General features: G+C 35.7%; 2 protein-coding genes across 5 annotated transcripts in view; one reads left to right on the top strand and one right to left on the bottom strand.

The window, feature by feature from the left end:
* The first annotated feature begins 648 nt into the window (after positions 1 to 648).
* On the top strand, positions 649 to 7,642 carry LOC132283505 (adenine phosphoribosyltransferase 5). Its single transcript, XM_059785451.1, has 7 exons — positions 649 to 1,046; positions 1,226 to 1,336; positions 3,355 to 3,447; positions 5,984 to 6,133; positions 6,242 to 6,300; positions 7,057 to 7,129; positions 7,336 to 7,642. Exons 1-6 carry the CDS (start codon positions 956 to 958, stop codon positions 7,126 to 7,128), a joined length of 576 nt encoding a protein of 191 aa, XP_059641434.1. The 5' UTR covers positions 649 to 955; the 3' UTR covers position 7,129; positions 7,336 to 7,642.
* Positions 7,643 to 8,614: 972 nt separating this feature from the next.
* LOC132280787 (PX domain-containing protein EREL1-like) overlaps positions 8,615 to 23,472 on the bottom strand; it is a 28,328-nt gene continuing 13,470 nt past the window's right edge. For 3 of the 4 annotated variants that reach the window (XM_059782539.1, XM_059782540.1, XM_059782541.1), the window contains 4 exons: positions 18,609 to 18,773; positions 18,280 to 18,522; positions 17,851 to 18,066; positions 8,615 to 9,299 (listed from right to left, as the gene is read on the bottom strand). In XM_059782539.1, the coding sequence (XP_059638522.1) occupies positions 9,042 to 9,299; positions 17,851 to 18,066; positions 18,280 to 18,522; positions 18,609 to 18,773 (882 nt within the window). In that variant the 3' untranslated portion in view covers positions 8,615 to 9,041. Of the gene's footprint in view, positions 9,300 to 17,503; positions 17,580 to 17,850; positions 18,067 to 18,279; positions 18,523 to 18,608; positions 18,774 to 23,472 lie in introns of all 4 variants that reach the window. The other variant, XM_059782542.1, reaches the window with a different exon arrangement.

Here is a 23,472-nt window from a genome sequence, read left to right as displayed (position 1 = left end):
TCCACTTACATCTCATATATTTAAAAGGATATGATAGTCATTTTATTATTATAATTTCTCTTCTTTTTTTTCTTTTATCATATTAAAAAAAAATATTATCATTTTTTCTTATTTTCACTTTTATCTGTTTAAACATTAATAGAAATTATTATTATTTTTTCTGTCCTACCATCTCCTGACTAATACGAAATACTACATACTATGCTTTATTTTCTTTCCTATCATGTGCATCTTCCTATTATGTGCATCCAAACAAAACCTTAATTAAATCGACCCAATTAAATTATAGTACATGAATTAGCATATGAAATAGTACAAAAACCACACGTTTAGCAACAATCCCGATTAAACCAAACTCAAATCAAACCGTGCAAGGCTTGTCATGAATTGCCAGCCCTCTTGTCTGAATAGGAATGGACAAAAAGTGAGGGTGATAGGAACAAAGTGGAGTAAAAACAACTTCATTGGACAAAGCATTGGCATAAGGGAAACACGCCCCACGTGTTACACAACCATTGGATCACTTGGATATTAGTAAGCTTGGTTGGATCTCCTGAATTTAGTTTTGGATTTGTTCGTGGCAGTATTTTACACGCGCCCAAGGATAGCGTGATCACAGACTCTTTCTCTCTCCCATCTCTTGGCCTTGTTTGGGCAACTGAACAATGTTACTTACAACACTGTCTCACACTGTCACACACAGGATATATAGAACACACAAAAGATTTTGATCTTACCTGTGAGTTTAGTTTGGGAGGGAAAAAATAAACCCATCTGTTGCAACCTGGGACTTAGAACCCAAAGCCATTGAAGAGAGAGAAAGTTCACAGCATATAGAGAGAGAGAGAGAGGGGGGGGGGGGGGGGTTGTCACAAAATTTAACTCAACACCCAATAGTCCAACAACCTGAGAGAGAGAGAGAGAGAGAGCAAATCGAGAGAGAGAAGAGGGAAAGATGTTTGCAGCAGAGAATGGACTCAAAGGGGACCCAAGGCTTCAAGCCATCTCTGAAGCCATTACAGTCGTTCCTGACTTCCCAAAACCAGGTTTTTTTTTTTTTTGGGGTCTATTTCTTCATTTTTACTCCTATTCCTGTTCATATATATACACATATATCTATTACCCACTTCCCAAAACTAGTTTTTTTTTTTTTTTTGGGCAATTGCTTCATTTCACTACTATTTAAGTCTTAATTAGTACATATATATCTATTTTTTATTTTTAGGAATAATGTTTCAAGATATCACAACTTTGTTACTAAATCACAAGGCCTTCAAGGACACTGTGGACATTTTTGTTGATAGATACAGACACATGGACATCTCTGTTGTTGCTGGTATTGTGCTTCTTTTTCTCTTCTATTCTCAAGAATTTTTATTTTTTGTTTTCAATTTTTTTATTGGTTGTCTCTGGCTTTAACACTTATTCATTCATGTGTTTGATGTGTGGGATAAGATTGAAATGCTTGGAATTTTTTTTCTCAAGATTTTCACTATATTTCTTTTTCTTTCCCCTTTTCCTTCCTAGATTGGAAAATGATTGTGGGTTGTTTTATTTCATTCTCTTGGATTATTTGGGGTCCATACAGAGAGGGCCGGTTTAATGCTTGAAATACAAAAGTTGGGTCATCTGGTCCGGAATTGTTTGATGTCCCTTTTCTTATTTGGGATTCATTTGTGTGTGTGTGTTGTAGCAGAATTTGAACTGGTTATAATGTCTCTTTTCTTATTTGGGGTTCTTATATATACGTGTGTGTATATATATATATACTGATTCATTTTTACCATGATATTATGGATTTGTTTGAGAATAACTTTTTTTTTCTTTTAATAAATTTATTTTGCTAATGTGAAATAATTTGTTCAAAGATTCAATGTTTCATTTTTCCAAGAATTGTTTTTTGAATTATGATTATCTTTCAAACTTACATATTTATTTTAAATCTATTAGTTTCCCAATAATTTTTTTTCAACTGAAAAAAATTAATATATTTTTTTAAAATTTTAGGACAACAGTGTAGCCTTCTGACTTTTCATTCTCTTAGAAATTCAGTCTATTGCCATCCAAATTTCTTGGTATGATTGGACAGTATTAACCTTTTACCCTGACAATTCTGCTGACGTTAGTCAATTTATTGCAAAATGTTCCTGTTGTTTTCTCTTATGATTATTTTTTAAATCTTCTTTCTTTCACTATTTACTTTTTACTTCATTATTTTCCCTGAATGGAATTGTGTTTCATCTGTTTTGTTACCTGAACTTCTCCCCCAAAAAACTACTATTATAATAAGCTTGCTTCATAAAAATTGTTTCTTTTTCCAAGGGCTCGGGCATATTGGTTACATTTGGCCAATTTTGCTTGTGTATTATCGACTTTAGATTATGTGGTATGGCCAGTGTGTTTGCAATCTGATTCTTTTACCTTGTGGTATGCCCTGTCTCCCATTTGATGTCCCACTATTTTATTTTCTTCGTTTAAGATGTTTTGACTAACCATGTCTAGACACTTGACTAATCTCACACTCTTTGCTTGACGAAGACCTCAATGCAAGCTAAAACGTTCTTGCTTGGCAAAGTGACTGGGGCCTAATGTTGCCCAAGACATGCTTTAACTAGTTGTGTTTGCACGCGCAATAACTCAATTTGTAAAGTATATGTTGTCCATTGCTAAATTGACTTCCATGTCCATAAATTTTCCCCGGTACCTAAGTTATTCTTCATGTATTTTTAACTCTAAGATGAGGGATAGCAGTTTTGAGTAACAAATTTTTATACATTTGGCTTTTCGGTTTGAAGTTAGGTAATTTTTCGTTGTTCTTTTCCTTTTAGGAACTATGCCATCTCCATATCACACAGTAGTTTGTAAGGCCTTTAGTGTGTTGTGAGGGTATCTTGGTAGAAAATGAACTCTCAGTTTGTTAGGCCTTTAGTGCATTGGAGGGTTCTTTACACGTAGAAGCCCTAAAACTATCATGAAGTACCTTCCCGTTAACAACTCTATCTGCTTAAGCTATTAGAGAGGGTGGAACTTTAATATTTAAATTCTTCAACTCAACCTCTCACGTGGCATTCTTGTTGGTCCAACACATGTTTCAATTTTTAATTATCAGGGTGCCAGTGAGGTTTGAAATCAATACTTTTATCTCTGATACCATGTTAACAACTATTTACTCTAACAACTTAAGCTATCAGAGAGGGTGTAACTTCAATATTTAAATACTTCAACACATACAATAGGGTCACCATTACTAATAAAATTGTAAAGTAGGACGATAGTGATCTTTGGATTGATTAAGAATTGATTCTTTTTGTGGTTTGTTTGAATGCTTTCTTACTTTAGCAAATTTATTTGTAGGAATTGAAGCTAGAGGATTCATGTTTGGTCCATCTATTGCCTTAGCGATTGGTGCAAAATTTGTTCCATTGCGTAAACCTAGAAAGCTGCCAGGTATGCCTATAACATGTTGAATTTTGAAGTTGGCTATTGTATTCAGACTTATGTGATTGTTGTTTTTCCTTTCTTTCCTTTACTTTTATTTTTTATTTTTTATTTTTATTATTAAAGAAACTGAAACTTTTGTTATTGTCATTTCTCCTTTCTTTCTTTTGCTTCTTTAACAAAGAAATTGAATAAGTATCTCTTGGTGCACTCGGTCTGATCAATACTTTTTGCTGGTTTAATGAATTTATCATTGAATTTAATCTTAATCGAAGGATTGGTAAGTTGGGCAAATAGATTAAAAAAAAAAATTGCATATAGATAAAAATCAGGAAAAAGATTGCTTATGGGTTCCAAGGAATCATATAAATATACTGTTTATCAAGTCAAACTGATATAATTGATAGAAACACTAGAAGTATCTGTTAGAAACTTACACGATGAGTTATGTTTAGCAGAACATGTACTACATTTTGGTTAGCATTCTGCATTTCTCAACATGTGGCACATTTTGCAGAAAGTATATGAGCATTTCTTCTAGGACTCGTGTTTCTTCCCTAAAGGAAAAGGTCCGGTAATCTAGTTGCTGGAAGGACAAAGTAGCTGTTAAAATAAGTAATAATAAATTGAAATAGAGCAATGAAATTGTACTTTGAGTAGATATAACATCATGCTATATATGTATAACATCATGCTATATATGTGAGACATACATCACATCTTCAGTAGGATTTTTACTGCCAGAGAGTACAAGAGACGGGTGTTAAGTATTTTGGGTGTCAAAATGGAATCCACTTAATCAACATTTTTGTTTGCATAAGCAATAAAAATACTCAGGCATGTTGGTTTTCGGGTCTTTTGAGGGAACACAAAAGGGAAAAAGAAAAAGGAAAAGTGATCTCCTTCACGTTCTCTTTTAGATAAGATTTAGAAATAAAAACTTTTCAAAAAGTCACCAATTATTTACTTACATAGTAGCCACACGGCAACTTGGTAATGGATACATGGAGTTTAGTCAGACTCAAGAACAGAGAAAGTCAATCTGAGGTACAAGTGTCGGACCAATGACAGTTTCAGGGCAGAAAGAAGTCAAGGAAAATGTGTAAGAAGTGATGAAGATGCTTATGAAAGTGGGTGCAGAGTTCTATAGTTAAGCATGAGTACTGCAAGGGTATATGGTAGGATATGGTATACAAAGTAGTTACTAAAGGTGTCCTGCATGGAAAGGGAAAGGAGTTTTGTGCGCCACAATTGTCAAGATGTGATCCAGAGTAAGTATAGTAGGCACCCCTCAGAAGGAAATTCGGCTCATCATTCATGAACCTGTCCTTCATTTGCTTTTCTGCCGTATACCTTTTCAATTTCATTAATTCATAGGTCAATTCCAGCCTATGCTTTTCAAAAGGTTGGCAGTAGATCCTCCTATGCCGCCTGTACCACAGATCAACCAGCAAAACCACTTGCATATTTCTCCTGTTCCACCACCTATGTTACATGTACATGGGTGCGTGTGTTGTGTGTGTGTGTATCCAGACGACATATCAAATTCCCAAATGAAGGACACAAGGACACTGCTAAATATTCATAGTATCTAATATTTTTATTTAATTTTGTAGAGTAAACTAATTTCTTTATGTTACATAGTGTTTAATACGGACATTCACTCATTTTGAAGCAATAATATTTTATTGAATAATTCAATGTGCTTTTTTGGTGCATGTCTAACCAAAAGTGTCGGACACATATCCCATACACATGTCCGATTGACACAGACACTTCAATTACTTTCAAAGAGTCCATGTAACATAGTTTACCACCACTAGGACAGACTTCAGTTCTTGCGTTGGCTCCACCTCCTGCTGTTCAACTAGAGCCACAAACAAGAAATGGGATGAATTTTTCAAGGGAATGGTCCGTGTGAGGTTCAATAGAGAAGAGAGGGGGGGGGGGGGGGGGGTGGTGGAGGGGAGATTCCACTAGAGTATGAATTGCAATTTCATCACATTAATAGTGGAGGATAGGGATCAGTTTACTAAATTGATTTAAAAGCAACAGGGTCCAGCTGCGAAGAAGAGATCAACCATTGTTTTCTCCCATGTTTTAGGAGCAATAGTGGGGAAGAAAAGGGAATTGATGAAAAAATATAAAAAATGTCATTCACTTCCTCATATTCTGTTTTCTCCCTTTTTTCCACTTTTACAAAGCAAGAGAATTCTATTTCCTTTACAATATCTTATCCTTTCCCTTGCTAAATCCCCACCAAATGGAACCTACTTGTTTCACACTTCACCAAATAGATGTAATATATAGTAGATAAACGTCTCTCTCTCTCTCTCTCTCTCTCTAACATAAACACATATACATTCCTCACTCATACTGGTGGTCCAGAACTGATCCAATCTTGGTGACTGAATTTTAAAAGCGCCTTTTTTTCAATTGAAAATTTATTATTGTGTTTTTCTTTCTTCCTTTTTCTGGCTGCATTTTATGGAAATGCATGTGGTTAACTTTGTGCTTGAACCTTCGAAATGATGAAATTTTGCAGGAAAAGTAATCTCGGAAGCTTATGAGCTAGAATATGGTACTGACTGTCTAGAGATGCATGTTGGTGCTGTTCAGCCTGGGGAACGGGTAGTGGTAATTGATGATTTGGTAGCTACAGGCGGGACCCTCTCTGCAGCCATAAGACTCCTAGGTAAATTGAGGCCTTTTCTTAAGTCTGCAATCTTTCTCCTTCACTGTGTTCTCTCCTCCGCTGGTTACTATCTTACCCTCACAAGTTATTTGTCTATTTCATTTCTAGAACGCATGGGAGCAGAAGTGGTTGAATGCGCATGTGTTATTGGGTTGCCTGAGGTCAAGGTAAATCCTGAACTATGTCAATTGTGCTAGTTTCTGATCTCACAGCCTCATTAGGCTGCCATATCATTGTTTCATTATTTGTTGTCACGTGAGCCAGCGGTAAGATATCACAAATATGTTTCAAATTATGACTATTTTTATTTGTAATCATTATAGCCTGTGGCTAGAGTTGCCCTTGTTAATGTAGGCTTTTAAAAGATTTTGTTATGGGCTAATTGTCTCTCATTGTCACAGATAGCCAAACAACTCTGAAGGGGGAGGTTGCTAACAGACAATTGCTTTTTTTTTCTTTCTTTTTTTTTTTCCCCGGCAAAGAACTCCCACAGTACTTTTGGGAAGACTTTGCACCCTCTACCTTTCCTTTTGGAAGGAGAGGAGATACCATTTGACCACAGGCCTTGGTAAAGAAGACAGTTGCTGTTGAGGGGCTCAAATTGTGGCTGCATTGTTGTTTTTCCCTTTTATTTTATTTTGGTTTCGAAGGAAAGGTTAAAGCATTAGAGATTTTGCTTATGATCTAAATTCTAATGTTATATTGCTATGAGCAGAGCATCTAATATCTGCTGGTGGTGTTACATGCTTGCTTTATAGTTGAGCTATTCAAGCTCTCAAATTTCATATGTATTATTATTATTATTTTTTATATTTACTCATTATATGCTATCACTGTTGTGTACTTCCAATTTATTTTATACTTTTCTGCATATATACCTTTTTATTTTATTTTATTTTATTTTATGATTTCACATTTTCCAGGGACAGCGCAGGTTAAATGGGAAGCCGCTTTATATTCTTGTGGAGCCTCGCGATATAGAAGATTGTTGTTAAGGTACCACTAACATATATCCTCTTATATTTGAACACTCAGAGATTAATAATACTCAGAAAAGATTTTCCATTACCTGTCCTATGCTTCTGAGTCCTTCACAGTGAGTTTGGGGGACTAAATTTCTGAACATGAATTCAGTTCATTCTCTTTTGGATGCTATATCATGTTCCAATGGGTGTTTCCCATTTCTTGATATTTTTGTTCAGAGCAAGCTGCAGATCCTGCGCGTGCCGCGGGCTGAATTCTATGCAGAAAAGATGGTGGTACATGGGTGACCATTTCCAATGTTCTTCAGCCAGAGTTGGAAGTTTGTTTCGGTTACCCTGAGTTCTGCCTTTTCAGGCGCTTCCCTTCTCTTCCTATTTTCTCTTTTTCCATTTCTGAATTTTTTAACAAATGCTGTCATATTCCATGAACAATTTCGAACAAAGGACGGTTGAAGAACTGCTGATATGACCGCAATTTGTATCCTTTTCCATATAATCAATCAACCTAGTTGAGCATTTTGGAAAAGTTCGAAACTGGCTTTCAGTGACCTTTTGTGCCAATCAGTTTGTTATAAGAATTTATGTATTTTTAATAAATAAAAAAAAGGTAATAAAGAGCAACAGAAACTAAGGGAAGAAGTACAGACCTACCTTTGAACATATATTAGACACATACAATTATACATCTGTCCTTGGGGAAGCGGATCAAGTTGGCTCTTACAAACGGTTTGATGTGCTATCTCCCTTCAACCCTTGTGCGAAATGCGGCAAAAGGAAAGCTTCTCTCATTCCTTTCATCAAAGCATAATGATGCATGCAAATCGGGGAAAGCTTCTCTCATTCCTTTTATTGAGCATAATGATGACTTTAATGACACAACTTAAACGGATGAATTGAATTGGGAGACTTCAGGACCTGCTTTTGCTTTGTGTTTTTGGATTTTGTTAGTGTGCTATAGCAAAACAAAAGCATGAAGCATGTTTTGTAATATTTACTGTACTTTTGAATAGTACTGATGCACTTTCAAAATTGAAGCTCACTATTTAAAAAAAATAATAATAATAAAATCTAAAATAACATTTTTAATTAACCATTCAAATTTTCAAACTAGCAACATTTGCTTACTAAATTTTCATGTTTTTGTTTCTGAAAATTTTGTAACAAATTTATGTTACTAAACAAACTTTTAAATAACGTTGAACACACTCTAAAAGCAGAAACATGGACTTCTGCTTTGGGTCCAAAAGCACAAAACAGATGTTTAACAAGTAAGTTCTACTCTTTTATTTATTTATTTTTTTTTTATTCCAGTAATTTGGTGCCTAGAGTTCCAGTACTCTGGTTGGGCTGTTTAGGCTCACATTATGAATCAATCATTTCACTGAACCCAAGTCAACTCTATCAATTCATTGGTGCAATGAACAAAATAATTCGCTAGAGTACAATACAAATTCTGTTAAATTGGATTTGCTTCTTTAGTCAAATTGTAGGCTTTAAGTGAAACATGCCAATCATTTTCATTATTCCAAGAGTACAAATTAAAATTAGACAGGTTGAAGTTCAATAATACCTTTCAGTGCGTCCACAATAATGCTCTTGGACCTCAAACCATAAGTAACCAAGCTTACATAGCATTAAACTGTATCACTTCTCTAGCCACCTTATCAGACTAAGGCACTCGTGGATAAAGGAAATTGATCTGATTTCTTTTCCCCCGTTATTCCAGGTCAATTGGATATGAATACAACTCTGAAGGGCAATCCTTCTGAGAGAACTCATACATGGATCCATAGAATTACATGGGCAACTGTTTCGTGTATAAGGATTCAACTGTTTGAAGCACTAAACATCTGATTACCCACAATGGTGATTAAGGGCCGCCTTATACTTCTATATGACAAAATTTACAATATTCACCTCAATTTTTATCTTCCTAAAAAGTTATTTAGTACAATTTTTAGTGAAGGAGCTTCCACATCTTTCTCATCGGATGAATTATCCAATTTGAGAGCACAGCGGATCAGAGAGTTGACCTGTTTTCTCAATCTAGCATTATCAATGAAGATATCTGTTAGCATCTTCCTCAACTCATCATGCATTGTCCTTCTGTCATCATCAATGTCACCATTTCCATTGTCTACAGCGTAAACAGCATTCCCATCATCTTGAGCTAAGTTTTGTGCCTGATCAAATTTTCATAGTATGAGGTACAAACAGTTACAATGGGAATAATAATAATAACAATAATAAAAATAGACTGAAACAACAATATGTAAGGGAATGAATCTAATCAAGAAGCATATGTTACATACTGCATCAATTACCGTCAAACTGTCTCATTGTACTCATACTTTGCCACTATCTATATGTATGTGTGTGTGTTGTGTAAGTGCCACTGCAGAAAATAAGTGCGTCAGTTCGGAAGAGTGACATAGTCTACATTGAGGGTGATACTAGGGAAATAGGAAGACCAAAGTTAACGTGGGTAGAGTTAGTAAGGATGGACATAGCATTGTGGATTGACCAAGGCTATGGCCTTAAACATAGTAGAAAAGAAACATATGATTCATGTAGTCAAACCCAAGTAGTTGGGAAAAAGGCTTGGTTGTTGTTGTTGTTGTATACAAGTACTACTGCTACATATATTGAGTTATGGTCACTAAACACATCTGATTATAAAAAATTAAGAGGCTGTAGATTTTATCTAGTATCATTGAAATGCATGGACATCTGTAACTAAACTTGGATGAATAAGTATGGATGCATCAATTTGGTGTATATTACTCCTTGACAACGATTTACACCCAACTATTGAATTCAAAGAAAGTACTTTTTGCTAACAACAAATCACCAGGCAAGCCAACAGGGATTTTCTGTATTCTCCACATAGGATTCACATTCACTCTCTTCAGGAATTTGTGGAGGACGACGTTTTTGCATCCTTTGATAGTCAACAATTATGTTTTGTATCTTTTGCTATAATTGGCTTCATTCTGTGAGCTTGAAGGATTCCACACCATTCTTCTTGTATTTTATTATTTTTTTGAAGGATTCATTATCCTTCTTATTGTATTTTCTTCTTTCTATTTGTACCAAGATCTTCTTGGTTTAAGATCATTTAATAATTCTGAATATACGACCCCCTCCTTAAAAATTTCTATTTCTGTAGGAACTAGTACACACTATATCAGCATGCCATTTGTCCATAGTAGCATATAATTATGCTGTAGTTCATCCATACAACTAAACAGGAGAAACACCCATACGCTATCAAAAGTTATTAGTTAAAAAATATATATATCAAGTTCAATTATTTTAGAAATACTATAATATGAATACAACAATATTACATATTTACTTTTAAACATAAGATGACCGTCCCTTGGTATAGTCCATAGTCTGTACAGTAAATTTGGCATTTAAAGTAATTATGTTTTTCATGGAATCATGAAAATTTCAAGGCCTTGAATGCTAGGCTAATAGCTAAACACCTAAAGCATAAATCTAAAGTAATGCACTTCAGCTTATCTAGCCTTTTTGTTGACCTAAGAAACATGAATATATTACGCCACAGATCCATCAACAACAAATCATAAAAAAGTAGATTACAGACATGCAAAAAGATATATTACACATGGGAAATAAATATTTTATACCTATAATATGCGAATACAATTATAATAAAATGTGTAGCATAGAGAAAGATATAAAAAGCACAACTTCTAGTTGTATGCATGTAGAAATGTATATGTATATATAAGCGAGTACCTTGATGACATGTGGTCACTCATTCAATAAAACCTTCCTATATATTTGCTTTTAGTTATCCTCAAACTTTATATAAACCTTTTGTCGAGAGATATAAAAAATTGAAGTGAGAAATTAAACATGAAGAACACAACGAAAGACACACAATCACCTTTATTATATTTTCTCTTAATATTGTTTACAATCAGCACCTCTATGTATGGGTGAAAGAACACAAACGATAAATATGGAAAATACATTGATGGAGGATTCCTAAAATCAATTCCATAAATCACTCTAATCAATATTATATCATAGGTAGTGTTTAATAAATTTCAGCAATATGATGGTAATTACATAATAACTTAAAAGTTGTAGTTTTGTAAAACAATTTTATACCTAAACAATTAGATATTTATCCTTATATTTTAGTTCAAGTTCGAACCCTTGGACGATCATCTTTGACTCTCTCCCACCAACCAAGCTTCATTACCGGTGGATGGTCTCTCTATCTATCTCTCCTCTTTTTTCTTCTTCTTCGTCCTCCTCTTTTCTTTCTTTCTCTTGTTCTTCACAGATCTTAAATGCTTCTTTTTTATCCTTCACAACAAATTTATTTTTGCATTTCTTTTTCCTTTTCCCTCTATTCCCCATGAACTTTTTTCTATTCTATGGATTCTTACCTTTATTTTTAAGTAAGGCCTAGTTCTTTTTCTAACAAAACCCTAATTCTCTTTGTTTCTTTGTTTTTTTCTCTCTTTCTTAACCGTCGCATTCTTTCTTTTTCCTAGCAAAACAATTATTATTGTTTCTTTGTTTCTTTGTATTTTTTTTTTATATTTTTTATTATGAGGTTGTAACAACTAATATTACTCTTAATTTCTTAAAGTACAACACAAATATATAAAAAATACATTTATTATTTGCCGTGTCTGTGTCCTAATTTTTCTGGATTTGCCGTGTCGCCGTATCCGTGTCATGTCATATCCGTCGTTTCCGTCACCGTATCCGTGTCATGTCATATCCGTCGTTTCCGTGCTTCTTAGGTACACATAGAATTTTAACTTTGTCTGGTAAAGAACAGTGGCAGCAAGTAGAGAACAGTGGCAGCAAGTAAAGGATTTTAGAGCTCAACCCTTAATTTGGCACATGTTAGGTGAAGTGGGGTCCACTTGCAGTCTTGCATAATTGGAGGGATTGGGTCAAATTGCATAATTTTGGTAAACTGCATCAATTATTGTGATAAATTGCATCAATTAGGTCAAATTGCATCAATTAAGTTATTTGTTACTTTTATTATACTAGAGTCAAATTTTGATTACCTCAATTGTAGGGTAATCCAAGGGTCATCAGTGTTATACAAAGGATACTATGTACTCTGATTACTCAGTCAATGAATGAATAAAAATATCTTTGAAATTTCTTTGTGAGTGATTCACAGATTATGAGGGTGAGAGGCCTTCTCTAGGTGTAATGCTTAGGCCCGGTTGGGGTGATTCCAATAGGTTTTTGTTTTTTGTTTGTGTGATGCAATAGGCTTTTTCTTATTTTCAAATCCTTTCTATCTCTTGAACCATAATCTGTTTCTCTGACCCTGTTGGTGTGATGCCAAGATGCAGCTCTTATTCTGTTCTCCTTGATTTCCTATATTTCTACTATCAAACCTCCTTCAGCCCTAGTTGTAAGAACTTTCAAACTCTGAATTCTTTGAGTTCTTAGCTATTTAAGGCTGCTCTCTTGTCCTACATCAGTTTTTTGTATCAAAGCTAAGTAGACATTATGTTTACACGACCGGGAAACGGAAGTTTGGATAGCAATCAGGAGATTGAGTTGTTGCAACAGATTTTGGAACAACATAAAGGTCTGAATACTCGATGCATTGAGATATGAGCTCAAATTTTGCGGCCTTTTAACAAATCGGTAGCCCTTGAACAAGAAACTGCGTTCAGCACTAACGATGGCAGAAAACAGGAGCAACACCAGCCTTTAAACTCTCAGCAAAGGCCTAATGTGAAGTCCAATCCACCACTACCTCCCATGTTGGAGTTTCCAAGAAATCCATTAGAAGTGAATCATCATGAACCACATGATGCCGCTGGAGATATTCCAAAGAAGTCGAGTGATGGAACGTCCAGCACACCGACAATAACAATGCTGCCAAATGGTGGATCAAATGCATCTTTCTATAACGTGGCTTATTCTAAAGGAAAGAGTATGATGGCTAGCAAGGATCATGAAAACCTGCTTGATGATGAGACTTGCAACACTGATCATCTGAAAGAAGTTGGAGAGAATGTTTCCTCCATCTCCGTTGTGACGCACATCCTTGAAGACTTTAAAGTTGGTGGCAAAGATGGGCAGCAGACATCTAATTTTCAGATGCAAGTTCGTCGTGGAAATGGCGGAAGTTGCATGAATGTTGTGTCCGCAGCCACAGTTGAGTGCCTCAAGCCTTCGATCCAACCACGTCCACAACCATTCAAAGTAGCTTGGATAGATATTACCTCTACTCTGAATCTGCCAAAAGATGCAGCTATTGGAGTAGATACTTGGTGTATATTAGTGGGCACTGCAAAGAAACAGGAGCATTCTTGTGCCAAGAAGCAACAAAAGCTGGTTCAAACATCCACCAACTTGGTAGATGAGGTCTGGAAAAACCAACCACCAGAAGAAACTAATCCTGTAACTAATAAGCTAGAGGGGTCTTGCGCATCAAAAGAGCATTTTAGAGGGTTAAGTTTTCCTACTATTTCCTCAGCTAATGCAACAATTATGCATTATAAACTAGAGGAGAAAACATGTTTAGGACTTGATCCAAACAACATTTGTCTATACGATTCGGGAGCACACTACCTAGATGGAACAAACCGGGTTGCTCTTTTATGTTCTTGCTCGAATACATTCATGGAAGGACAGCCTTGATTTTCGACATGGTACTGGCCATGGAGTTGGTATCAGAGGTGATGGGTGGGGTTGCCTAGAACTAGTCGAGACATGATGCTATAATCATTGTTCTGGATCGTTTTTCAAAAAGGCGCATTTCCTCCTATGTTCTACGACCTCCAATGCTGTCCACAATGCCAAACCTTTTTTTCAAGAAGAAGTCCGACTTCATGGGTTGCAACAATATTGTTTCTAATCGAGCTTTGAAGTTTATGCATTGTTTTTGGTGCAAATTATGGAAATTGCTGAATAGAAGGCTGAAATTTTCTTGCTCTTTTCACACTTATGAGCAATTTCATCCCTTTAACTCGTCGGAGCCGAGTTTTTTCAAGCCGGAGAGAATTGGTAGAGAACAGTGGCAGCAAGTAGAGGACGGTGGTAGCAGCGTGTGGGATTCTAGAGCTCAAGCCTTGATTTGGCACATGTTAGGTGAGATGGTCCACTTGCAGTCTTGCATAATTGGAGGGACTGGGTTAAACTGCATAATTTTGGTAAACTGCATCAATTATGGTGAAATTGCATTATTGTGATAAATTGCATCAATTATATCAAATTGTATCAATTAAGTTATTTGTTACTTTTATTATACTAGAGTCAACTTTTAATTACCTCAATTGTAGGGTAATCCAAGGTCATCAGTTGTTATACAAAGGATACTATGTAACTCTGATTACTCAATCAATGAATGAATAAAAATATCTTTGAAATTTCTTTGTGAGTGATTCACAAAATTATGAGGGTGTGAAGCCTTCTCTAGGTGTGATGGCTAGCCCTGTTGGTGTGATTCCAATACGTTTTGTGTTCTGTTGGTGTGATGCCAATAAGCTTTTTCTTATTTTCAAATCCTTTCTCTCTTGAACCATAATCTGTTTCTCTGACCCCGTTGGTGTGATGCCAAGAGGCAACACTTATTCTATTCTCCTTGATTTCCTACATTTCTACTATCAAACCTCCAAATTTCAGCCCTAGTTGTTAGAACTTTCAGACTCTGAATTCTTTGAGTTCTTAGCTATTTAAGGCTGCTCTCTTGTCTTACATCAGTGCCGAACTTGAAACTTAATACGAAGGTTTTTTTATTTTCCTGAATAACCAAATACGAAGTTGTTGAGAGCCCGAGACGAGTTGATCCGGAGATCCCAAACAAGTTGATCAAAAAATCCCAGATGAGTTAAGTATAGAGTAGGTTATGATAAATCTGCTTTAATACCATGTTAACAACCATCTACTCCAAAAGCTTAGGCTATATATATATATATATTTATAAGTAAGATTTTATAAAAGGCGCTTAAAAGGGGAGCGCTCCCAAAGAAGACAACAGCCATCCAAGACGACACTATAGCTTCAAGCTATCCACAAAATCCAAAAGGGAATCCATTGAATTACAGTCCTGCCCATTTATCCAAAAGAATAAAGAAGTAAGAATACTGTATTTAATAACCCAAATGGGAGACTCCTCTCCCTACAAAAATCATATATTTCTCTCATGCCACAGGCCCCACGAAATACAAAGGGGAGTGGCCCTCCAAGCATCTCTGACTCGGCTCTCCACTGTACACCATTTCCAAGTCTCTAACAAGTCTACCGTGGATTCTAAGAACACCCATGGAAGACCAAAAGCAACCAAAAACAAAGACCAAACATCCCTAGTCACCGAGCAATGAATAAGAAGATGGTTGACAGATTCACCCGTTATCTTGCACAAACAGCACCTGTTAACCACAACATGACTCTTTTTTCTAAGATTATCAATAGTTAGGATGCTTCCCCAATCAGCGGTCCATGAGAAGAAAGCAACCTTCAGTGGAGCTTTCGACCTCCAAATGGCCTTCCAAGGAAAAATGGGGCCCGGACGCTCCAACATACAATTGTAGAATGACTTAACCTCGAAAACCCCTCTTGAGGTACCCACCCACAGCATCTCATCCATGCCCACCCCAACCACCACCTGGCTACAAATGAAGGCTAGGAAGTCTGAAACTTCCAAAAGTTCCCAATCATGGAACTGTGTCACCCTCCCATTATCGAGACGATAATAGTCAGCAACCATAGCATCTCTAAACACAGCAGTCCGGTAAAGATACGGGAATTTGAAGGCTAAAGCCAAATCCCCACACCATCTGTCTTCCCAAAACCTGACATAACTCCGCTTCTAACCTTGAACCGAATAAGTTTAGAGAATTCATCCCACCCTCTACGTATTAGCTTCCAGGAGCCCATTCCTGCTGGGGTTCTAGCCTCGTTTGAGTGCCACCCTCCATCTCCCTCCCCATAATGACAAGCGATAACGCACCTCCAAAGCTTGGTCCTCTCTCTTCTAAACCTCCACAACCATTTGCCCAACAATGCCTTATTAAACACATCCAACCTTCGAATACCCAAACCCCCCTTATTAAAAGGGGAACACACTCTCTCCCGTTAACCAAGTGGTACTTGAACTCATCTCCTAACCCGCCCCACAAAAACTTCCTCTGATAACTGACTTAGGCATCGGAAAGAACGACATAAAATAGGTCGGGAGATTTGAGAGCGTGCATTTCATAAAAGTAACCCTCCCCCCTTTGGACAAATATTGCTTCTTCCAACATGCAAGCCTCCTCACGAACCTCTCAACAATTGGATCCCACACAGCAACTCTCCTTAACGAGACTCCCAAAGGGAGTCTTAAGTAGGAGATTGGGAGAGAGCTAACACCACACCCCAGAGTATCAGCCAAAGCTTTAACATCCTCCACCTCACCAACAGGGACAATCTCACTTTTCCCAATGTTAATCTTCAACCCGAAAACAACTTGAAAGTAGGCTAACACACACCGTAAATACCTCAACTGAAGGAGGCTAGAATCACAAAAGACAATAGTGTCATCCGCAAAGAGCAAGTGGGAGATGACTAACTGATTTGGAACTCTGCCCACTGGGAATCCCTGAATGAACCCAAGCTGTCCCGCCCTTCCCATCAGTCGGCTAAAAGCCTCCATAACAATGATAAACAAGAAAGGGGAAAGAGGGTCCCCCTACCTCAAGTCAAGAGAACTGGCAAAGAAACCAACTGGGGATCCATTCACTAAAACCAAGAAACGAGCAGTTGAAATACAGAAAAGAATCCACGCCCTCCACTTCAGCCCAAAACCCATTATCTCCATCAAATACAACAAAAAATCCCAACAAACATGATCATAGGCCTTTTAGATATCCAGTTTGCACACAATACCCGGAATCCCACTTCTTGCCCTTGCGTCAATGCATTTATTCGCAATCAAAACTGAGTCCAGAATTTGACGCCCTCCAACAAAAGCATTCTGGGAGTCCGAGATCACCCCATTGAGGACTCTCCTCAACCGAATGGCCAAGACTTTCACAATAATCATAGAGAGGGCGTAACTTAAATATATAAATCCTTCAACACCTTTAAATTGAATTTTCTTACAATCATCACTTAAAAGAAAGTTCATATCCAACATTCAAGGTTCATTTATCACATTACCGAGTGACCAAGAAATATTGGCCATTTTCCGAATTCAAACAAAGATTATGGATATGTCCAACTGTCTAAGATGTAACAGACACGTGCCCAATAGCATCCGTGAAGTGTCAGTTTCTAACATACACAACTCCCTAGAAGTCAGAAGTCTCTGTGCTTCTTAGTTGATGACTATATCCACGATATTATGAAGTAATAAAACCCATATGTAAGCAAATACCTGAAAATTTGAGTCTTCTCGCTCTATTTCAGAAGGCAAGTACGCCTCAAAACTCAAATAAGAAGGGAAAATAACTCTGCAGAATTTGGTGCAACTTAATGTTAACACACAGTATCTAAATCGTGTAATCATAACACAAATGCTACGTGACCATTGCATAAAGATACAAGGAAACGAGAGAATATAAACTTTGAGTATCTCAAATAGACTACTTCCTAACAAAGAAAATGCAACTATTGGATCTTCATTGCAAAAGATAAATCTGGAGAAGTGTGTCAAGTAATGAGAAGCAGCGACAAAAATCAAAGGTGACAAATGAAAAACACAAAGAGGAGGCAAAAGATCACCTCTGCAAGAAGGACGCCAATCTGGTTGTCAGACGTTGTTAGGAGATCCAAGGCATCTGATACTGATGAAGAATCCATGACTAGTTTATCTTCATTTTCAGTGAGGAAATTGTTGCACTCTTGAAGCCGACTATGAAGAACCGCACATTCATGAAGCAGCTTCCTCCAAGCAGATTCCACATGCTTGGTTCTTTCTTTTTCCTGCTGAAGGAGTCTCTGAAGGTACACCACAAATTTCAGGAACACAGGATAAGTTAAAATCTTAATATCACTCACACAAGTTTCTAATGTGAAGCAATTTTACCATGGAATGTGAATAGATTTGAAATTAAATAGTAGTAAAATTCGAATTACTTTTTTATATTTCCAGAAGTGACAGGAGATATAGAAAGACAATGATGAACATATGCTTTGGAGGTAATTTTTTACCTCCGCCTCGGCCTTCTCTTTCATTGATTCACTATGCTCCTGCTTCAATTGTACTTGAGAACTTCTGAGAGATTTAACCTCTTTAACAAGGACTTTAATATCCATTTTTGATTTCACTTCTAACTCTTCATGTCGCTTCAACAAGTTCTGAAGCTGCTGTCTAGTAGCATCCAACTCCTGCAGCAGTGCATCTTTCTCCTGAATGACGGATACTTTTGCTGGCTCAGTATCTAACTTTGCATCCTGTAAGGTTTCAACATCAATCACAAAATCATCGTAGTACTTGACCGAGGAGTCACACTAACAGGATAAACAAAAAGATAAACAACCTGTTGAGAATTGAGTTTCAACTCCATTTCCAATGACTTTCGTCGAAGTTCCTCCATATCCCACTGCATCTGGGTGAATCCTTCCCTTTCAATTAAAATAGCTTGCTGAAGGTTTTCTTTACTTTTCTGTTTTGTAGTTTCAAGTTCCACTTCCAAATCCGTCACCTGGGCAGAAGAAATCAGTTATGGCCATCTATATTACTATAATTCTATTTAGGGACAAAGAAAAAAAATCAGTTATGGCCATAGTATAATATAGTATCAATGTGTAATTTCATGATTCTAGATCGTCCGTAAGGACATTACACAAAAAAAAATTTGAATATGTAGACAATTCAAAGGCAAATCAGATACCATGTTTCGCATAAAGACAAAATTTCAAAATTAATTAAAAAATTTTGCAGAATCCAAGCGACTTATCCTAAATATGAGGATGAAAATTAGATAACATAGGACAATGATATTCAGTGTTATGCTTTGTTAGGTCAATAGGATTTTTTTTCCTCTTTAGGTAAATAGGATTTAAGTGGACTGATTTTGTACACAACTAGAGTCTGTACGTTTTATTTTTAGCTTTTGATTTTGGGTTCAAAAGTTGGTTAAAGTAGTGGAGTTGCCTCACTACAAGGGCAACAGAAAATTCAAAGCTTCAACAAGGATATTAAGAGGTAAATTCAACCCTCAATTTATGCACTCGCTAAAATTAGGGTTCCAATATATGTGTTTATATCACCAAACATAGTAATTTTTGAATTTGCATTTTTTTTCATTAAAATTAAGTTTTAAAATGCTTATTGTTTCAGAATTCCTAATTGAACTAGGATAGAGGAGTTCAATCAATCAAAGCCCACTGAACTAAGTTCAGCAGATCGAACTAGACTTCGTTACTTGGGCACAAAGAACTTTCACTCTGCCAACCCTAATCTCTTTCAGCCTCCAAGATCTATGAAAAGACCTTATGCTTTCAGGAAAAAACAACTTAGCATCTTCAAGCATCCATAGAGCATAAACAGGTATTATAAAGTAATTGAGAGTGCCTTCTGGTAAATTAATTCCTTGATTTTGTTTCTTTTATACATTATCAATTCATTTAGATGACGAGTGTGGGTTGAGTGTTGACAATCAATAATCCTAGAGATTCAAGGATATCAATGTCATGAGCAAATTTCAAAAGCAACAGAGACTTGGGTGTTAACTAGTCTTGGAGATCAGCGCATGGATTGAAAAGTGAATCAAGTGAGGAGCGGGATTGTTGACTGGTAGTAGCAGAATTCGAGAAGAACATCTGGCATGATTCTGGGTCAGAGGTAACTAGGGGATTCTTGGGTTTAAAGTTAGTAACCTAGTTTTTTTCCCCTGAATGTGGGGATTTTCCGACTTTATTGATACTGAAAAATAGTACAAGATACAAAGAAAGAGGGCAAGAACAGCCCTCAAAAGAGATCGAGAAGATTTATAAAAAAATAAAAAGAAAAAAGAAAAAAGAGAAAGAAAAAAGCAAATATGCCAGATTTCCAGACTGCTGAAGAGAATGCATCAATAAACTTTGGATCTCAGTTTTGTTGCTGTTGAGAATGGCAACACCAAATGCACCAAATCCGAGAAGGTGTGAATATTCTGAAAACCATTCCAGTGGCATAGATCTGCAAACCACTTCCACACTTGCTGTGCATAAGAACATGACCACATCAAGTGATCAAGAGTATCAGCACCTTTGTAGCAGTTGTGACAGATAGAAGTGTAAGTCCTCTTCTCATTAAGTTGCAGACCTTTCACTAGTGAATTTGATCTACCTAGATTAAGTCCCATGGTTTTACTGTAAGAGGTTTTCCACGTAACAGTTTAGTGCTTTTGTGTGGATGTTTTTTATGTTTCATTCTTACAATTCTGCACTATGCCTATTTTGCATCTTGAATTTAAGTTTTTAAGTCGGGTAAAATTTCAGTATTAAGTAGTTTAATAGATCTTAAGACTAATTCACTGTCTCTAGGTCTAATTTGGGGCCTTTGTGTACTCTTGCCCAGGCATACGATCCTTATATACCATATATCTTTATCAAATTAAAGAAAAATGATGTGAAATTTGATTTAAATTGTCAATAAGTAGGTGCAAGATGCAAAATTTAAAAATCAATATTATTTTTCATGTCACATGAATGAATAAAAAATTAGTATGTTTATAATTGGGATAAAAGGGTTTCAACAGAATCAATGAAGTATTTCTCAGGTGGTGGAGTTGAGGCATGGTTTCATAATTCCAGGGGTGGACAGATTTAAAAGTTTGACATGACCAAGATTTTTTCTTTTTCTTTTTCCCATAACGAGGAACCGTTCTTAGTAGGTGCCCTTTGGACTCGTGGTTACAACATAAACCCCAACTCTCTGACGGGTTGACCAAGATTGTCTATGATTCAATGAAAGATATATCACAATTACTAGTCTGTATGTATCACTATATTTTGAAAACAAAAGGAGGAGGGGTGAAGATCACACAAATAAATAAAATATCAATATATCATGGATATTCAAGGTTGTCGAAACTCAATACTTAGGAGACAATTTTGGATTAATGTAGGCTGTGGGAGTCTTCAGGATCCACTCTAAGGATCAGATTGAGATCATGAGATTCTACAGAATAGGAAATATAATACCTAATAATACTTGTATCTTAAGAAAAATAAGACATGGACAAATCTAAAACTCATGTAAGTGAAAATAATTTTGGAGCACATTAAACCTCACAAAAATTAATATTGTTAGAATAAAAATGTTTGATTTAGATAGCACTTTCCGTAATAGCACATTATAGCATTAGATGAAAATACAAGCAGGGGCGGAGCAGGGAATATTCATTTGTTGTTGTGTGGGGGGGTTTTTTCTAATTCATTTTTAATGTATATGTTTTAAGAGCATATCTATAAATGATATGAGAAGAATAGTTGACAACAGATAAATGAGGTTGTCAAGTGTCAAGCATTCATTTTCTTCTCTCTTTAATTCATTAAAAAAAAAAATGCATATACATATAATTATATATGTAAAATAACAAATAATATGCATATACATATAATTATATATGTGTACGAATATACATGTAAGGATTTATGCATATAAACAGAGTTATAATATATATGTTATAGCTAGCAAGGATTACAATAATAATTAACATATTTTTATTAGATTTAAATTTTTTAAAGCAAGACCAAAAAGGTTCATTTAAACAGGAAAATTAAATAACCAGAAAAAGGGAATTTTATTAAAAATTTTGGGGGGGGAACTTTAATTTTCCTACACAAATTCATCATTAATAACCATTAACAATTAGCATTAAAAGAGTTTGTGAAAAAAAAAAAAAAAAAATTGGAAAATCATTAATAACCATTAACAAGAAGTTGAAGAATCATTATATATTACGACTCATAAATGCAAGAAAAGAAGTTCTATTTTAAAATATCCAAGCCACTTGGTCAGAAATAAGTTCTATACCAGAGTGCGTAACATACGGAGGAAAGAACAAAAATGAGCGTTAAGATTTATGTAACTAAAATATACATTAGCCTCAATCAAACTTACTAATTTTCAAGAGAGGATGAACAAAATTTAAGGAATGAAGTACAGTTTTTTTTTTTTTTTTTGGGACCATTGCATAGTATAGCAAAACAACATTAATAAAATGAAAATGAAACAGCACACACTACTAAAATAACAATAATGATGATAACAACAATACTAACAACATTATTTTAAGGTTAAAAAGTAATATCTTTATAATAGGGAGTTATTTTGGGATCTCAAAATTTTATAGCAATTCCACTAGGATTAGACCCTCCTAAATTCTGTATTTTTGGATCGTAAGACCGCAGGACCGAAGGATCCAGATCGAAATTTTAACAACGCTAAAAAAGTAGATACTGAGCACCTGAGAAAAAAGGAAATATTGCAAATATGTTTTTCAGTAGGTAATAGTTTGGGTGTTTTATTCCCTGCTTTTCATGTTTAAAATAGTCTCCAAACGTTTCCTATTTAGTGATGGATCTGTTTCTTTGGTAATGGGAATTTTCTTTGAATCCCCTACAACTACTTATTAGTGGTCTGATTAAAAAATATATGAAGATCTTGCCAGCATGCGCACATGTAAAATTTTGTCCATGTGTCTATCCCATTGTTCTACATATCCGTCAAGTTACAACTTGGTTCTAAGTCCGATGAACACCGATATATTGATGGTAAATAAGAATCACATCAGACTCGTCCAAAGTTCCTAGTAACTAGGCCAAGTCTCGTCTGAGTGTCTTTCGAGTCCATAGTGACACACCCAAGTCAGATGGCGTGCAAGGTCTGAAAAAAATTTCACAATCGAGTTTTCAGATACCATTAAGTAATGCCCGTTACACTGCATTTGTTGGACAGAAACCATATCCGCATATTATTCAGGGTTTAAAGTAATGGTCATTGGTGTATGTAATGACCATTACATAATGGTAACACCAGGATTCTGTCATTATTTTCAAGACCATAATGACCACAGCAGTGGCATAACAGTTTGTAGCAGACTGTAATAACATCGTAATGGCTTCTTGTGCAATAACAATCAAGAGAAACCATAAGCACGAAGAGCACTCTCTTCAAATTCATTTTTTTCTTTTTTCCCCTAAAAAAATTCAGTTCCTATTCTATCTAAAAACACATACACATAGATTTACTTTCCACAACAAGCAATTCATAATCTTGAAACTAAGAACTTGGATCAATAGCTTGATACATTTCATTCAATCAATAAATTTTGAGCTTTTATTTTCCTATTTTCACTTTATTTTTTGCTTCATTTAGTTAGTCTTACCTAAATTTATTAATTGTTTGATATG

Source organism: Cornus florida, unplaced genomic scaffold, assembly GCF_030987335.1.
Source record: "Cornus florida cultivar Cherokee Brave unplaced genomic scaffold, ASM3098733v1 CherokeeBrave_3.0.0_Hap2_Chr11, whole genome shotgun sequence".
NCBI classification, from domain to species: Eukaryota; Viridiplantae; Streptophyta; class Magnoliopsida; order Cornales; family Cornaceae; genus Cornus; species Cornus florida.
Note: the sequence above shows the minus strand (reverse complement) of the source record. Positions and strands in the feature narration are given on the sequence as shown.

Coding starts and splice junctions, on each gene's coding strand:
- LOC132283505 (XM_059785451.1), top strand. CDS start 956: ATGTTTGCAGCAGAGAATGGACTCAAAGGGGACCCAAGGCTTCAAGCC. Junction 3,448..5,983: donor TAAACCTAGAAAGCTGCCAG/GTATGCCTATAA, acceptor GAAATTTTGCAG/GAAAAGTAATCTCGGAAGCT. Junction 6,301..7,056: donor TTGGGTTGCCTGAGGTCAAG/GTAAATCCTGAA, acceptor CACATTTTCCAG/GGACAGCGCAGGTTAAATGG.